This window comes from Schistocerca piceifrons, chromosome 1, assembly GCF_021461385.2.
Source record: "Schistocerca piceifrons isolate TAMUIC-IGC-003096 chromosome 1, iqSchPice1.1, whole genome shotgun sequence".
In the NCBI taxonomy this organism is placed as follows: domain Eukaryota; kingdom Metazoa; phylum Arthropoda; class Insecta; order Orthoptera; family Acrididae; genus Schistocerca; species Schistocerca piceifrons.
The window spans coordinates 535,332,101-535,348,624 of NC_060138.1; the positions used below are offsets into that span (position 1 = coordinate 535,332,101).

At 39.3% G+C, this 16,524-nt stretch overlaps 1 protein-coding gene across 1 annotated transcript in view; it reads right to left on the reverse strand.

Moving 5' to 3' along the window:
• LOC124799026 (serine/threonine-protein kinase S6KL) overlaps nt 1-16,524 on the reverse strand; it is an 83,051-nt gene that overhangs the window by 11,850 nt on the left and 54,677 nt on the right. Inside the window, exon 4 of the mRNA XM_047262566.1 lies at nt 7,439-7,540. Within this exon, the coding sequence (XP_047118522.1) occupies nt 7,439-7,540 (102 nt within the window). The remainder of the gene's footprint in view (nt 1-7,438; nt 7,541-16,524) is intronic.

The window sequence follows — 16,524 nt, forward strand, 5'->3', positions numbered from 1 at the left end:
CTAAGCAAAGAAGGGAAGGCAGAAAGGTGGAAGGAGTATATAGAGGGTCTATACAAGAGCAATGTACTTGAGGACAATATTATGGAAATGGAAGAGGATGTAGATGAAGACGAAATGGGAGATAAGATACTGCGTGAAGAGTTTGACAGAGCACTGAAAGACCTGAGTCGAAACAAGGCCCCGGGAGTAGACAACATTCCATTAGAACTACTGATGGCCTCGGGAGAGCCAGTCATGACAAAACTCTACCATCTGGTGAGCACGATGTATGAGACAGGCGAAATACCCTCAGACTTCAAGAAGAATATAATAATTCCAATCCCAAAGAAAGCAGGTGTTGACAGATGTGAAAATTACCGAACTATCAGTTTAATAAGTCACAGCTGCAAAATACTAACGTGAATTCTTTACAGACGAATGGAAAAACTGGTAGAAGCCGACCTCGGGGAAGATCAGTTTGGATTCCATAGAAATGTTGGAACACGTGAGGCAATACTGACCTTATGACCTATCTTAGTAGAAAGATTAAGAAAAGGCAAACCTACGTTTCTAGCATTTGTAGACTTAGAGAAAGCTTTTGACAATGTTAACTGGAATACTCTCTTTCAAATTCTGAAGGTGGCAGGGGTAAAATACAGGGAGCGAAAGGCTATTTACAACTTGTACAGAAACCAGATGGCAGTTATAAGAGTCGAGGGGCATGAAAGGGAAGCAGTGGTTGGGAAAGGAATGAGACAGGGTTGTAGCCTCTCCCCGATGTTATTCAGTCTGTATATTGAGCAAGCAGTAAAGGAAACAAAAGAAAAATTCGGAGTAGGTATTAAAATTCATGGAGAAGAAGTAAAAACTTTGAGGTTCGCCGATGACATTGTAGTTCTGTCAGAGACAGCAAAGGACTTGGAAGAGCAGTTGAACGGAATGGACAGTGTCTTGAAAGGAGGATATAAGATGAACATCAACAAAAGCAAAACGAGGATAATGGAATGTAGTCAAATTAAGTCAGGTGATGCTGAGGGAATTAGATTAGGAAATGAGACACTTAGAGTAGTAAAGGAGTTTTGCTATTTAGGGAGTAAAATAACCGATGATGGTCGAAGCAGAGAGGATATAAAATGTAGACTGGCAATGGCAAGGAAAGCGTTTCTCAAGAAGAGAAACTTGTTAACATCGAGTATAGATTTAAGTGTCCGTAAGTCATTTCTGAAAGTATTTGTATGGAGTGTAGCCATGTATGGAAGTGAAACATGGACGATAACTAGTTTGGACAAGAAGAGAACAGAAACTTTCGAAATGTGGTGCTACAGAAGAATGCTGAAGATAAGGTGGGTAGATCACGTAACTAATGAGGAGGTATTGAGTAGGATTGGGGAGAAGAGGAGTTTGTGGCACTACTTGACTAGAAGAAGGGATCGGTTGGTAGGACATGTTTTGAGGCATCGAGGGATCACAACTTTAGCATTGGAGGGCACCGTGGAGGGTAAAAATCGTAGAGGGAGACCAAGAGATGAATACACTAAGCAGATTCAGAAGGATGTAGGATGCAGTAGGTACTGGGAGATGAAGAAGCTTGCACAGGATAGAGTAGCATGGAGAGCTGCATCAAACCAGTCTCAGGACTGAAGACAACAACAACAACAACAAGCACTCTTGTCACTTTTTGGACCTAAGGCAATATTGAAAGAATGTAATCATATTGCTTCATTGATTGGCTCTATATTTGACAATTTTTAATATTTCATTCATTATCACATTTACTCTCATCGTTCTAACTCTGAGGCACTTCGTCACAATCCAGAAGATCCCAAACCTGAATTTGAGTTTGTTTCCAGTTCAAGAGCCCCGGAGCAATTGCTTGATGATGTCCTCCTCAATTCCTGGGAAGTTGTGACAGCATCTAAGAATGACCAGCTGCTTCAATAGGCTTGCAATATGTCCAGCTGGGCTGGTCTACCACACTCTGCAATGCAGAACCACCTAGTCTCTATTAATTTTGTTCATTTTTCATACCAACTTCAGGTTAAGCAAATTGAGCTGCTCGTAGCAGAAGAAAATCAGTGCCAGGTGCTCGTGGTGCCATACTCCTTCCAACATCATAGCGCTGACAAAAGCCTTGAGACCAACTTCACAGGCCCTCTCTTGGGGTCCATACACTTAATTGTTGTGGACTCCTTCTCCCACTTCCCATATGTCATCCAATTTCAAAAGGTTTTGCACTAATAATGTAAGTAAACACCTTACCACATCCCCTTTCCATTCAGCCTCAAATGGACTGGCAGAATGATTTGTATGCACTTTCGAGATGCAAATGTTTAAAATCTTATGATTTGCCAAGTGCTCGAATGCTAAATACTTTCCTAGTTTCTTACAAGTCCATGTCTGCCATTGTAAAAGCCCAGCAGAGCTTCTTCTTGTGCCCTCACAGGACGCTTCTGGATCATCTCCTGTGTCCATCACAGAACATGAAGCACTTGTAGCCAAACTATTCCATGTGAGTACTCCCCCAAGAACTAGCAACAAAGGAGTGTCCCTTCATCACCCAGTACCATCCCAGAGTGGAAAAACTGAACCACGTCCTTCACCGGGCTTTGATCACCTATCATCATGCCCAGAAATGAGGTAATTCAGAAAACTGCCATTCAACCAATACTTGACTATTCCTCCTCAGTCTGGAGTCCTTACCAGGGAGTATTGGCAGACTGACATATTAAGTGCATAACACATGCTTACCAACAGTTTCTCCTGCTGCACACTATTTGCAACAGTGTACCAACTGAATTTTGATGTTTCTCAACTGAATTTTGATGTTTAACATCCAATTAAGTTATGGTTTTATGAATTATAGGTAGCATCTTCCAGTTCCAACCTCATTTCAGACCATACTTATAATGTTTATTTTCTCTGCATGGTAAAACTATTACGCTATGAGTGTTTCCCATTTTGTATAAGAAGCAGTCAAATGAAATGTGGTCTCAAGTATAAAGCAACAGTAATGATTTTATTAACTCAAAAATGCAGCTAAACACAGTACACATACTCAAAAATAGTCACAAAAACTGTTGGCACATTTATGCCAATGTGGCACTAGCTGGTCAATTCCATCCTTGAATAAGCTAGTAAGCTGCTGTCGGATCCAGGCCTGGACCCAGTCACACACTTCGTTGTCAGTTGTGAATCAATGTCTGCAAATACGTTGCTTTAGAGGTTCAAACACATGAAAGTCACATGGTGAAAGGTCGAGACTGTACGATGGATGTTCCGGCATTTCCCACCAAAACTGCTGCAATGTTGTCTTCATCATATTCGCTGTGTGTGGGTGGAAATTATCATGCAGGAGGATAACGCCATTGGAGAACATGCTTCAGTGTTCCAACATGATGGCTCGTCTAAGGTTCTGTAAAGTTGCTTGACAATGCTGAGCACTGATGGTGGTTCCCTGTTCCAGGAACTCTACAAGCAGTGGGCCCTTGTGGTCAAAGGAGGACATCATGAACTTTCCAGCCTTTGATTTCTTTGGAGGTGGTGAAGACCCATGCTTCCACTGCTTGCTCTAACGCTTGCTTTCCGGTTCAAAATTGTGACACCATGTTTTGTCACCTGTGACAGTACGCAACAGAAAGCTGTATTCCTCCTCATGATAACATTGCAGATGACTCCAAGACAGTGCCATTCGAGTACTGCACTGTTCTGCAGTCAGTTTGTGGGGAACCCACTGTGCACAGATTTTTCGAAAGCTCAAGTGTTGAAGCATCATGGTGTGGGCACTGGCCAGTAACAGATGGATCTCGTCCATGGTGAATTTGGGGTTTGCGACGTTTGCCTGCTTTATTTCTTCATTGATGGTCCTCGGTATTGACATGCTGTGTTGTGATACTGGCTGAAAAAATAGGGGGTGGAAGTGGGATACTGACTATTGTAAATGATGTAGCCAACAGGTGCACAGTTGCATTTCACTGTTCTTTACTTTCACTGTTCACAACACCCCCAATATTACATAGTTATATGGCCAGCGCACTATTGGTTAACTCTCAATAAGCCTCATTAATAGTTTGCAAGCAAACATCCACATACTACTACAAAGATTTACTGTTGAACATCTATGAGCAGTAAAAGCCTCACCACACAGTTCACAGTTATTGTAGAATGATACAGTACACACTGAACAGAAGCTGTCATTGTTTTAACACACGGCTTAATTGTGTTACACTTATTTCACGGATGCATTGTTGTTGATCTAACCAATACAGGTTTCTCATCTGAAACTCGGCCGTGGACTGACTGTCTCGGGACCAAAAATCGAGCCCTCATATATCCTCACAATAATAGGCACTGAAACTACACATTGTTTGATGTTTAATTTACATACATTACAATTAAAACTTATCTCATTAAATTAACTGAATACATCGAAAAATTTGTTCCTATTAACGGTTTCTTCTACTACAAGGGTTAGGCCAAATTATTTGTTTAAATGATGAAATTAACAGATATCGTTATGCAAACTATACTTTTGACAAAACTGTTAATTACTCTGAAATTAATTAAGGGCTGGCTTTGCTAACATGTTTTCGAATAGAGCAAAATAGAGCCTTTAAGAATACTATTATTAGTTGTTCATCCAAATGTTTATAATTAGAATGGAACTAATATTTGTTTGGAAATCAACAATAAGTAACAAAACTATCACTGACTTTCACCCTATAATGAAAGTATTAACTAAGAATAGTCAAAATAAATTAGAATATCAATTACATACTGGTACATAAAACTAAGCATAATATTAGATCTGGTGTTAAATTCTTTAAAACTGAGGGCCAACCTTTCTCTTTTATGAAAATGCAGATTATACTCATGTATGTTAATGGTAATCAGGTCAAAAATGAAGAAAATGAATCTTAAGGAGGAAGATGCCAAAACAAGAGGGGAAGTGAAAATATCCCAGCTTCCTTCATCACAGATTGTCCAAGACTAAAGCATTCACTTCCGCAACCATTTCCGGTGTGATGACATGATGAGCCTGTCCAGGACAAGCATCATCTTCCAGTGACTCATGGCCCTCAAAGAATCATTTGCACCATTCCACAACACTTGAACAACTCAGACTGTACTCACCGTACACAGCCTTCATCCTTTGATACATTTCACGGCCTTCAACTCTCTCCGCCACCGAAAATTGAATCACTCCTCGTTGTTACTGCTTACTCGCCTGCACGTTTGGTAGTGGACGATAACTTGTGTGACCACCTTCTCTTCGGCATGAAACCATACTGACTAGGTTTCACTTGAATGAACTTCATGTATATGGTTTTCAAGTACAGGCAAACTATTCACAAATACAGTCTGCAGTACAACAGTTTTCACATGAATCTGTGGTAACTTGTGGCAAGTCTCCTTGTTTGTATTATTTTTCAGATTTCTTGCATATGAGTCTGTACAGTTGGCATCTTTCACCTGATAAATAGTTGGCAAGAATCCATACAGATGTGACAGGTATTATTTCTTATCAACCCTATGGTAATAATACTCATACAGCATAACAATAATCCCCTCCTCCTCCTCTTCTCCTTTTCACTTCATGACTAGGCTTTAAACCATGTCCCATCTTTGATGAATAAATGGTGGATAGGGAATCATGGATGCTTTTCTTTCTACCTTAATGTGAAGTCTAGCATCTAGGATGGCTGCAGTAAGTATCAATACTTCAAAAGCTGAAGAGATGAATGAAAATTTGTACCAAGGATGGGATTCGAACCCAGGTCTCCTACGCACTAGGCAGATGCACTAACCACTATGCCATCCTGACACAATAGCTTTGTACAATTATGTGGACTACCCTAGGGCAGTGTGCAAGAGTAGTCCTGCTCACTAGGTAGATGTACTAACCACTATGCCACCCTGGCACAGTGGCTTTGCACAACTGTATCGACTACCCCAGGGAGACATGCTAGGTTAGTTCAGGCAGTTGTGTGAAGCTGCCGTGCCATAGTGGCATAGTGATTAGCACATATGCCTACTGAGCAGGAGACTTTGGTTCGAATCCCAGCCTTGGTACAAAGTTTCATTCATTGCTTCAATCTGAATAAATACATCTTAGTGTCTGATACTTGAAAGGGTCTCTGGAACCATACAGTATCCCCCATTTTGTTCAATGCTGACATGCTATTCCAGTATAGTCAGAGAGCCTCTGCAGTGCTGTTCAAGTTTAGCAGGAATACCAAGTGGGCTGAGGCATGAATAACAATTTGGATTGAGGAAGGAGGCAAGCTAAGATAGTCCACGCAGGTGTACAAGGCACTGCTCAAGGGTTTAGTGGTTAGCATATCTGCCTAGTGAGCAGGTGAATTAGGTTCAAATCCTGGTCTTGATGCAAATTTTCATTTGTTGCTTCAGTCCACATAAACACAGCATGAATGTAAATAGTTACAGATTTCTGTAATCACAACCCCCCTATTTGTAGCTACTAATATTCAGCAGGAATGATGTTCTTCACGGATTCAGTCACAGGTAATTTACTCATGCTTTCCTGCAGAAGTAAGATACTGCTCATTTAATTTCTTTTCTACCCTGTCAACTGCTGCAGACTTAACAAAATTCTGGCCATTTTTGCTTTGGAATGTCACTGACTACAGTTGATGTGATGAGTAAAAAACAAATAACTTAAAACGAGGTCACTTTGACATCCAGAAGAGACTGGTGACCTTGATATCTACATAAATCATAGAATTCACAGCAGTGGTCACATTTTCTTTTATTTTTTAAGCTAATCACACAGTCATTAGCTCAAAAAATAGCTCTACTTCTGGTGCCCAATTCTTAACAATTTACTGAGAATTATTTGGAAAATAGTTATGGTAACACCACTGTAAGTCTCTTAATTGTATTACCCAAATGAAATCAACAGGAATATTTCAAAGAACTATATATTGGCCAGGGGATCTGCAGTCAGCCAAGTTGATAGCTTTTCTGAAACTTCCGTGAACGTAATCAGTATAATAATAATCTCCTATAAAGTAGAATTTGATTAATGGCTACTATTTCACTACCTATCTGTCTCATAAATGAACATTGTGGGTAACAAAGTGAATACAAAATCAAATAATTTTACATCACTGCTTCATAGATTTGTCGCCAAAATTGATATTTTTCCAGCCACATACAATTTTCAGAATGTCACCTCACACACAATTCAAACATGTAATGCCCACAATGTTTGTAATGCGGAATTCTATGGTCCTCTACTCTATGATACACACTATGACAGATTAGTATCAATACAGTTAAACTGAGTCTACATCTCAGAACCAAGATGTCTTCACTGAACATTTCTGTCTGTATTTTAAAGGCTTCACATAGGTATACTCTTCTAGGTGATACACTGCTCACACATATTAAGGAACATAAACTATATTCCATAGAGAATAATGGTTTTCACTCCACTTACCTGAGATTTGGAGAGAATTTTCAGAGCATATTTCTGATTGGTATCTCTCTTACAAGCTAAGTATACTTTTCCAAATGCTCCACTTGATATAGTGTCAAGTACCTGAAATGGAAGGAAATAGAAAGTAAATGTAAGATACAAGGTCAATAAATAAAAATACAAATTATTGAATCAGATTTGAGAAAAAATGTGTTGAGTCTACAACATGCATTACATAAAAGTCGAAAACAAAAATGCATGGGAGACTGGAGAGAAGGAATATATAAACAGCTGATATTATTTTATCGCAAATTTTATCACTGAAATTCAATAATAACATAAAGGTGCACACAAATTGTCTCTGAGACCCTCTGCAACTCCTGAAAAAAGCTGCATTAAAAAAAATATAGCCTATTCACAATGTCAGAGTACAGAATCAAACAAATAGAAATTATTTACTGGCAGAGATAGTACAAAACTGGAACAGCAGTACAGGGGCTGAAAAGATGAGGAAGAGTATAAGAGAAAAAAAAATGCAAACTGAAAAGTGGAACTGAAGTACAGAAAACACAAACACACAAAGATAAATTGAAAGAAAAAAAGTAAGTGCTGTAAAGCAAGATAAATTAACTGCTGTAAGTAAAAAGTGATAAATGGAAAACTTCACCTAGAAGTGAAGAAATGTTTCAACAGAGCTGTCAGGAACATTTCAAAAGCATTACACAGTGTGTGGATAACTATTAGCATTGTACGTTCAGTCTGACTACTAAATTAGCTGTGAGACAAAAATCAGTTTAATCTGGAATATAGCTTTTTTACGACAAGTCCCTCTGTAATCCTACTTAAAACTGATTAGAAAAATACCAACTGCAGTCCATCACAGTATATTGCCGCAGTAGAGTTCACAGTGTGTCAGTGTGCTAACAAATTTTGTGAAAGGTGAATATACAACACACCACTTACTCATTATATACCATAGGTCCCAACAAGAATGGGAACACTAAACAATGTCAGACAATTCAAAACGTACATTAACAGAACATTGTAGATGCCAGAAACTAATTCCACAGGTCTATTAACAAATTAATTATGATTAAATTGATATATTCTATTTGTTCTTACACAGTCATAACTGAATATCATACAGATAAGATTGACAGAAAGCCACTGATTTCAAAAATGTTTGCCGGCTAAGGTGGCCGAGCGGTTCTAGGCGCTGCAGTCTGGAACTGCGCGACCGCTATGGTCGCAGGTTCGAATCCTGCCTCGGGCATGGATGTGTGTGATGTCCTTAGGTTAGTTAGGTTTAAGTAGTTCTAAGTTCTAGGGGACTGATGACCTCAGAAGTGGAGTCCCATAGTGCTCAGAGCCATTTGAACCAAAAATGTTTCTTCCTTACTCATTACTGCTTTCTTAATGTTTACATGACTACTGTAATGTTTATTAAAAAGCTAGCTGCATCCTGTGGTGTTACCCATGATTAAACAGTTATTTATAAAGAAACATTAATGCCAAAACTCACTACACACACACACACACACACACACACACACACACACACACACAAACACAAACACAAACACACACACACACACACACACACACGTTTAAGGAAAAACGTTTTCACATGGCGAGTATCGAATTACAAAATATGCCAGGAATGGGAAAGAATAATTTCAGGACTGTTTGCAACATGCCTAGCATGGAAAAGATCATAATTGTCTTGATGTGTATGGAGAGCCAGAAACCTATTGCAATACTTCTCTGTAAACAATGTTCTGAGACTTCTTGTTCACTGTGTGTATGTAGAAATTTCTGACTCTCGACACATGCAAGCAGCCAACATAAAGCTACCCATGTGAAAAATATTGTGTGGCCAGATGAATACCTGCCACTTTTAACATTTGTTCGTGGCTGTTATTTACAGTGATTGAGAAGGCCACTTTCAAGTGGAACTGCAAGTGTTTGGACTGGAAAGGCAAGCTTGGTACTATGATAGGAATTTGTGGTACAACACTGTCCCTCCTTTGGCTCTGCTGGTAAGGATGGTGGGCTGCTAGATAAGCATTCTCAGCTTTGTGATGCATAGCCTGCTGCCATTGCAAAATCTGGAATGGTTACACATCACTATGACAGGCGCACCCACTTTCAGCTCCAACTTGTAGCATGCCACCCCTGCCACCTTTAATGAGTTTACAAAATCATGATGTGAAGATGGTCACCTCACTAGTTACTTGATCAATAATATGTTTCTTGATGTTTCCCACTGATTCGGTCTTGGGCACCAGTATTGCTCTTTCACATAACCACTCCTCGCTGCTCAAGGTTATCTTCCAAGCTTACAACATTGCAGAAGTGGCTTTCAAAATTTATTAAGTCTTCTACAACCATTGCCATGCAGCCCAGCAATCACAAGGAGGTATTGGGCAAAGAGCCCAGACTCAATAGCTGCAGAGCAGTTGTGAGGTATAATTTTTCTACAGTGGCATAGATTTGAGGCACACAATGATCTCACCTGCCACAGTGCCTCATCTGATGACCAGTAGCATTTGTTAGAAGTTGCGTGCAAGCAAGACAACCACTCCAACCATCAAGATTTGGTTACCATGGATGCCCTGCACATTTTGACTGTGTGCCTTGATTGCACGCTTGTGTAACACTGACCATTCATCCCACAAGATCAATTTGTACTGTGGCAATATAGTGGAACAATCCCTGCTTTTGCTTATATTGCAAGTGGGTGTTTCCTCATTCGCAAGGTTCAGCAGAAGCTTTAACACTGGCAGTCCTTCCTCTGCTGAGCAAGGCCACATCCACCCCACAAGAGGCACAGCTATCACAACATTCCTGTCCCTGTAGAACTGCACTGTAGCAATTTTAACATGAATGTCTTGCCAACACCCCAAGGTTTGTCCAAGAAATTAAGACTCCCTTCTCCATTCTCCATGCAACTCAAAACGTTATTAAAATGTGCTTTTGCTCTGGTAATAGCTGGGGCTCAGTCTGGGCAACTTGATCCCCCAAGATTGTGGTGTCATAACTGAGCTCCCTGAGCAAATCAGTGGAAAACTCTCCTGTACACTGTCGGAGGAAGGGGGGGGGGGGGGGGGCATGCCGAAATTAGACAGCCATTTTCACACCACTGAGAAAACTTTGTCATCAATAAGTGTCAGCACTCATCACTGGCCTGTGCTGTCCCTTGGTACCAGTGTGCAATCTCTACTAATAATGTAGTTTCATATTTTGTTCCAAAATGTCATGAGGTTCATGAGTCCACAGCTGTTCAACATGATAGCGAGGATGTCTCTCAACCTGGATGGCAACTGGCACAATATGGCATCTTCCATCATAATGTCCCAAAGGCTATCATCTTCCAAAAGTCCCATCACTTCACATGCTTCCTGGAACATGGCTTTTTCCTGTCCATCAACTATTTCGAGGGCCTGAAAATTGATGTGGTCCAGACACAGGTCAGGAGCAAGTACACACAATAAGAGTGTTACATGCACAGCGTAAATTCTGCCCAGGGCATTTGCCACCTTCATACAATGCCAAACTTCAGTGGCGACACCCTGCACGAGGCAGTTCCATTCTTTCCGTGACACATTCCATGTGTAATATTTTGGCACTTCCACACACAGCAATGTTTGGGCAACATAGTCCATTTGGCACAGATGGAAAAATGCAGTGAGGGCAGCAGAGGGCAGTGTTGATACTCGATCACACAAGTTGGTCTCAATGAAGTACACGCGCACACCACTGGGAAGATACACCACGAGATGTGTTCAGTGTTGGGTGTCTCTTGTGAAATGGCAAGCCCAATATCCATCTTGCACTTTCTTGCTGCTCACATTTCATCTCTTGGGTCAATGAAAGCATAGCCATTATGATTCACAATAAATATCACCTGTACACTGACAGAAAAAAGTCACAACACCAAAAAGTAATTAATGTAGAGTAATTAAATTTGGGGAATACATTTGTTTAGGCAACATGTGTAAGTAATTAACATTGCTAGATCACAGGCTAACGTATGCGTGAGATAAGCCATTGCAAATGTGAAATGCTAGTACATTAATAACAGGTTTCACCACCAGAATATTGAATGCAAGCATGTAACCAATGCACAGATGCTGGATGTCAGTTTGTTGGATGGGGTTCCATGCTTGCTGCACTTGGTCAGTCAGTACAGGGACAGTTAATGCTGTTTGTGGATGATGCTGGATTTGTTGTCCGATGATATACTATGGCGTCGAGTATAGAAGTGTTGATGAACTGCTCAGTGAAAATTAGTTTTATAACATTGGTAAAGTGTGTATTATGTAATGAAATAGTTGAAAATGGAATAAGGATATGTTCCATTTCTCAAAATGATATCAAACAGAGTGCTTCAGTGTTTCAAATTTTTGTAATTCGTTTTGAGAATGTGGAGTACAAAAGTGTAATGGCCATCAATCTGCAGTAGAAATGTACACCACCTGACTCAAAGAAATTATGTCAATGTCTCTTCAGTGTGATATGGAGACATGTGAGCAGTATTTACATGTAATTTAAAAAACCATGAAAAGTGTCACAGGTATTTGAAATACTATTATTGACAAAATCAGTCATGAGTTTGATAAGCCAAAGAAGGTTGCGCATCATAAACAATGTGAAAAAAATGTGCCTACAGAGACACATAATCAATTCAGTATACTTGATGACGAAATAAGTACAGAAATGACTGTAAACAATATAAACAAACATGTGCAGAAAGAAAAAACAACAAGCCTAAAATTGCAAAGTACCAAGCTCAAAATGAATATACACTCAGTCACAGACATACCCCAGTGGAAAATTTACGTATTGAACATGGAATAAATGCTACTTCTTCTGTAAAACCAGGTGCACCAATGACTGAAGTATCAAGAAACACAAAAGATGAAAAAGTCTAATTCTAATCGACGTACTATAATAATTGGGGGTGCTAATGACATATATAAAAATGAATTAATTAAAGCCACAAATAACTCGAAACGAACCTTGAGTTGCAACACGAACGCATCAGCAGTTTTTGGAATTCCACACAGGCATGATCTGACAGAAAGTTCTAGTTTGAATGTAGAAATTGCTAAGGCAAACAGACAGCTCAAAAAAATGCAAAGCATTCCTCAACACACATTTCTTATCTCCTGATTTCTTGCAGAGAGAGAACTTTACTAAACATGGTTTGCATTTACATGTAAGTAGAAAGTCACTCCTTGGACATAAAATTGTAAAACTGCTAGATAAAAAAAGAATAGAGAGACCATTGCTGTACTGAGTACTCCAACATCAGCAGCAGTACCCAGTCAAGTAAAAGCATAAACAACAGCAGAAGCCCAACCAACACTACAACCAGCTTCATCTTCAGCAACACCAACAATGTCAGCAATGAGTACTCCATGAACCACCACAACAGTCTTAGGAACAACACCAGAAGCCCAACCAACACCACAATCAGCTTCAGTAACCACTTCATTAGAACCAACAGCAGCAGCAGCAATATTTTCTGGGTTACCAATTGGAAGAATTGTGAGGCAGCCAAATCACCTCAAGGATCTTTTTGTGTCTAAGAGCCTCAAGAAGTCAGCATTAAGATAAGTAATAACTTATTTAAGTTTGCATCTCATAATCAGCTTTCAGTCCTACATCAAAATTTTAAGGTTTATGCAATAAGTTGGGTGATCTTGAAGTCTTCTTAAGTGACACTTTTAACCAAGTATCTGTTAAATGTGTCAGTGAACACTGGTTACAAAACTCTCAAATATGTTCAGCAGCCCTCCCCAAATTTAAAATCATAAGCAGTTTTTGCAGACAAAAGTACAGATGTGGAGGTGTATGTATTTATGATAGAGGCAATCTTAATTCTAAAGAAGTAAAATTATGCAATGTGAAGTGTACAGAAAAAGAATTTGAATACTGTGTCTGTGAACTAACTGACAGTGGTTTGGTAATTGTCTGTATACATACGTCACCTTTTGGGAACATTCTTTTTTTTTTTATTTATTTTTTTTTTTAATCTTGAGGATGTTATGAACGAATTGAGACATAGGTCAAAATCAACAATTGTACGGGGTGATTTCAATGTCAATTTTAGAAGTTATAATTAAACATTTCGCTGACACATTTAAGTCTCTTTTTATCATCTAACAATAATGATCAAAGTAGATGAAATGAATTAAAATTTGTGCTGCGGACAGGACTTGAATCCGGGTCTTCTTGCTTGCTAGGTAGAAATGCTAACCATTACAACACCACAGGACAATGGTCAGCATTACTGCACAAACTACCTAAGCTGAGTGCCCTCCACTCATTACCCCACTGTACTGCAGTGGTGTAATGGTTAGCATTTCTGCCTAGCAAGCAAGAAGACCTGGGTTTGAGTCCCGGCCACAGCACAAATTTTAATTCATTTTGTCTGCTTCGATCATTAATTTTAGAAGTAATAATAATGCACACAAGGAACAATTGCTAAATCTCTTCAGTTGGTATAATTTAGAAGCCACAGTATATGATATCACCAGGTATGGAGATGGGTGTGAGACAACACTTGATCAGGTGTTTATTAACAAAGAGACCTGTAGTTATGAGGTTGAAGTAACAGATACCAGTTTCTCTGTCTACATGGCAATCAAGCTCTTACTAAAAAATATGGTTAGGAAAACACATAACAGTGGAAACTATATAGAAACAAGACACATTAATGAAAGTAGCCTTAGGAATCTTCATAGCATGTTGCATGGTGTTGAAGTCCACAGCTCGTGGTCTAGTGGCTAGTGCTGCTGCCTCTGGATCACGGTGTCATGGGTTTGATTCCCGGCTGGGTTGCGGATTTTCTCTGCCCAGGGACTGGGTGTTTGTGTTGTTCTTGTGTTGTCCTCATCATTTCATCATCCTCATGCTCATTTACGCAACAGGGTGGCGACAGAAAGGGCATCTGGCCTACCCTTAAATTAACCCTGCCAAATCTGATCATACCCATGCCGACCCTGCGAAACTGTTGGACAAAGGCATCAGGAAAAGAAGAAAGGGAGAAGTTGCATAGTGTTGAATGGGACAGAGAGACAAACAAAGCTGTAGACTCTAAATATTAGTCATTTTTCTCTGATTATAAATACTGCTTTGATGTCACTTTCCCCCTTAGAGAAGTAAAAATCTCTCTCAAATCTAATTAATGGTTAACTGTGAGAATTAAGAAATCTGCAGGCACTCTTAGAAATCTGGGTTGGCATTCAAAGTGTAATGCAGCATTAAAGCCATATCTTAAGTGCTACAGGAAAGTCTACAGAAAAGTTATTCATGCAGCAAAAAAACTGAACAATGATTTTAAAAATGTTCAAAAGTGTGTGAAATCTTATGGGACTTAACTGGTAAGGTCATCAGTCCCTAAGCTTACACACTACTTAACCTAAATTATCCTAAGGACAAACACACACACTCATGCCCGAGGAAGGACTCGAACCTCCGCCGGGGCCAGTCGCACAGACAATGATCTAATTATCAGAAAAGGCAGCAATAAAACCAAGTCAGTCTGGAAGGTCATAACCATAACATAGGTAAATCCAAAGTGACAAACAATAATCTTACCATAAAAAAGGAAGGAAAAGTTGTTGAAGACCCTCTATGTGTTGCCAATATGTTCAATATCTACTACATTAACACTGCTCAAAATCTCATCAAGATCCTGTGGAACTCAAAAGTTAGTAAGTCAAAAGTTCCCACAAATGAAAAGACAATGGTTTTGTACCCAGTTACGCATTCATAAGTAAGAAATGCAATCAATAAGCAGACAAATAAAATGTCCTGTGCATGTGATAGTACTCCTCAAAAGGTCACAAAACATATATGGTTATAGGCTATGCCCATTCCAAGGTTCATCCAAATCCACCCAGCCACTTCATTGTGGAGTAGTGACAAACATACTAACTAGACGACGAAAGAAAATAATCATTTCCTACTTTGGTGCAGTGTAAATTTTTTATTTGTATGTGCAACAACATCTGTCACGTGTGTACCTGTCACCAGTGGATACGCTCATATATCATAAATCCAGCATCACTAAAAGCCCACTATGTTCTTCATGTACAGGCACGATGTCTCTCTGTCATACAGCATTTAAATAAGACTGTCGTGTGTCTTCAAGCATCTCAGAAGTCATAACATACGACTGAGACTCAATGGTTAAAACACATTGAGCTTTCATGGAAGAGGACTGTATTAATTACGTTGAATCATATTATGTAGTGCATATTAAACAATAAAATCATTTTCACAAATACGATACAGTTCGAAAGTCAAAGAGTAAATAACTTTTGCTATGAGTAATTATTGTTCAAGATTTGGCACTCTATAAATATCATGTACTACACATTTTTAAAAGTAGCCCATGTTTTAATTCACTGTATAAGCTAACCCCATCAAAATCTGTACAGCCATTTCTGCGTGAAGGAGTAACAAACATACTTGCACACACACTTTTGCACTTATAATACATATGTGATAACAGGTACCTGCATGCTATAAAAATAGGGGCCTATTTATGGTGAAAAAGAGAGTACTTCAGTCACTGAATCTAAATAACAAATATACATGTGCACTCCATTGTTATTGGGACTGAACCTTGCTGCCACCATTGGGAAGCAATTGTGCAGTGGTCTATGATTTAAATGTGGCATCATTACTGTCACATTTACTCCCTGGAAACTCAGTTTCACTTGTCTCACTGTATTTATAATACTCTGGATTGTGAAACTTCTACACAGATTAAAAATGTGTGTTGGGCTAGGACTATAAGCCAGAGACTTGTCTTTCGTGGGCAATGTTCTTACTACCTAAGCTAATCAGACAACTCTTGATGCACCTTGTCAACTTCAAATTTGCTGGTTTCTCTCTTATATTTCAACATTCCAGACTAATTTTGGTTTATTCTTAGGCTAAAACCACACCACAAACCAGGGTAGAACTTCACATGGAGGGACGGTTTGTATAACTCAACGATACCAGTAACCATCATCTACATCTACGTCTATACTTTGCAAACCATCATGAGGTGTGTAACTCAACGATACCAGTAACCATCATCTACC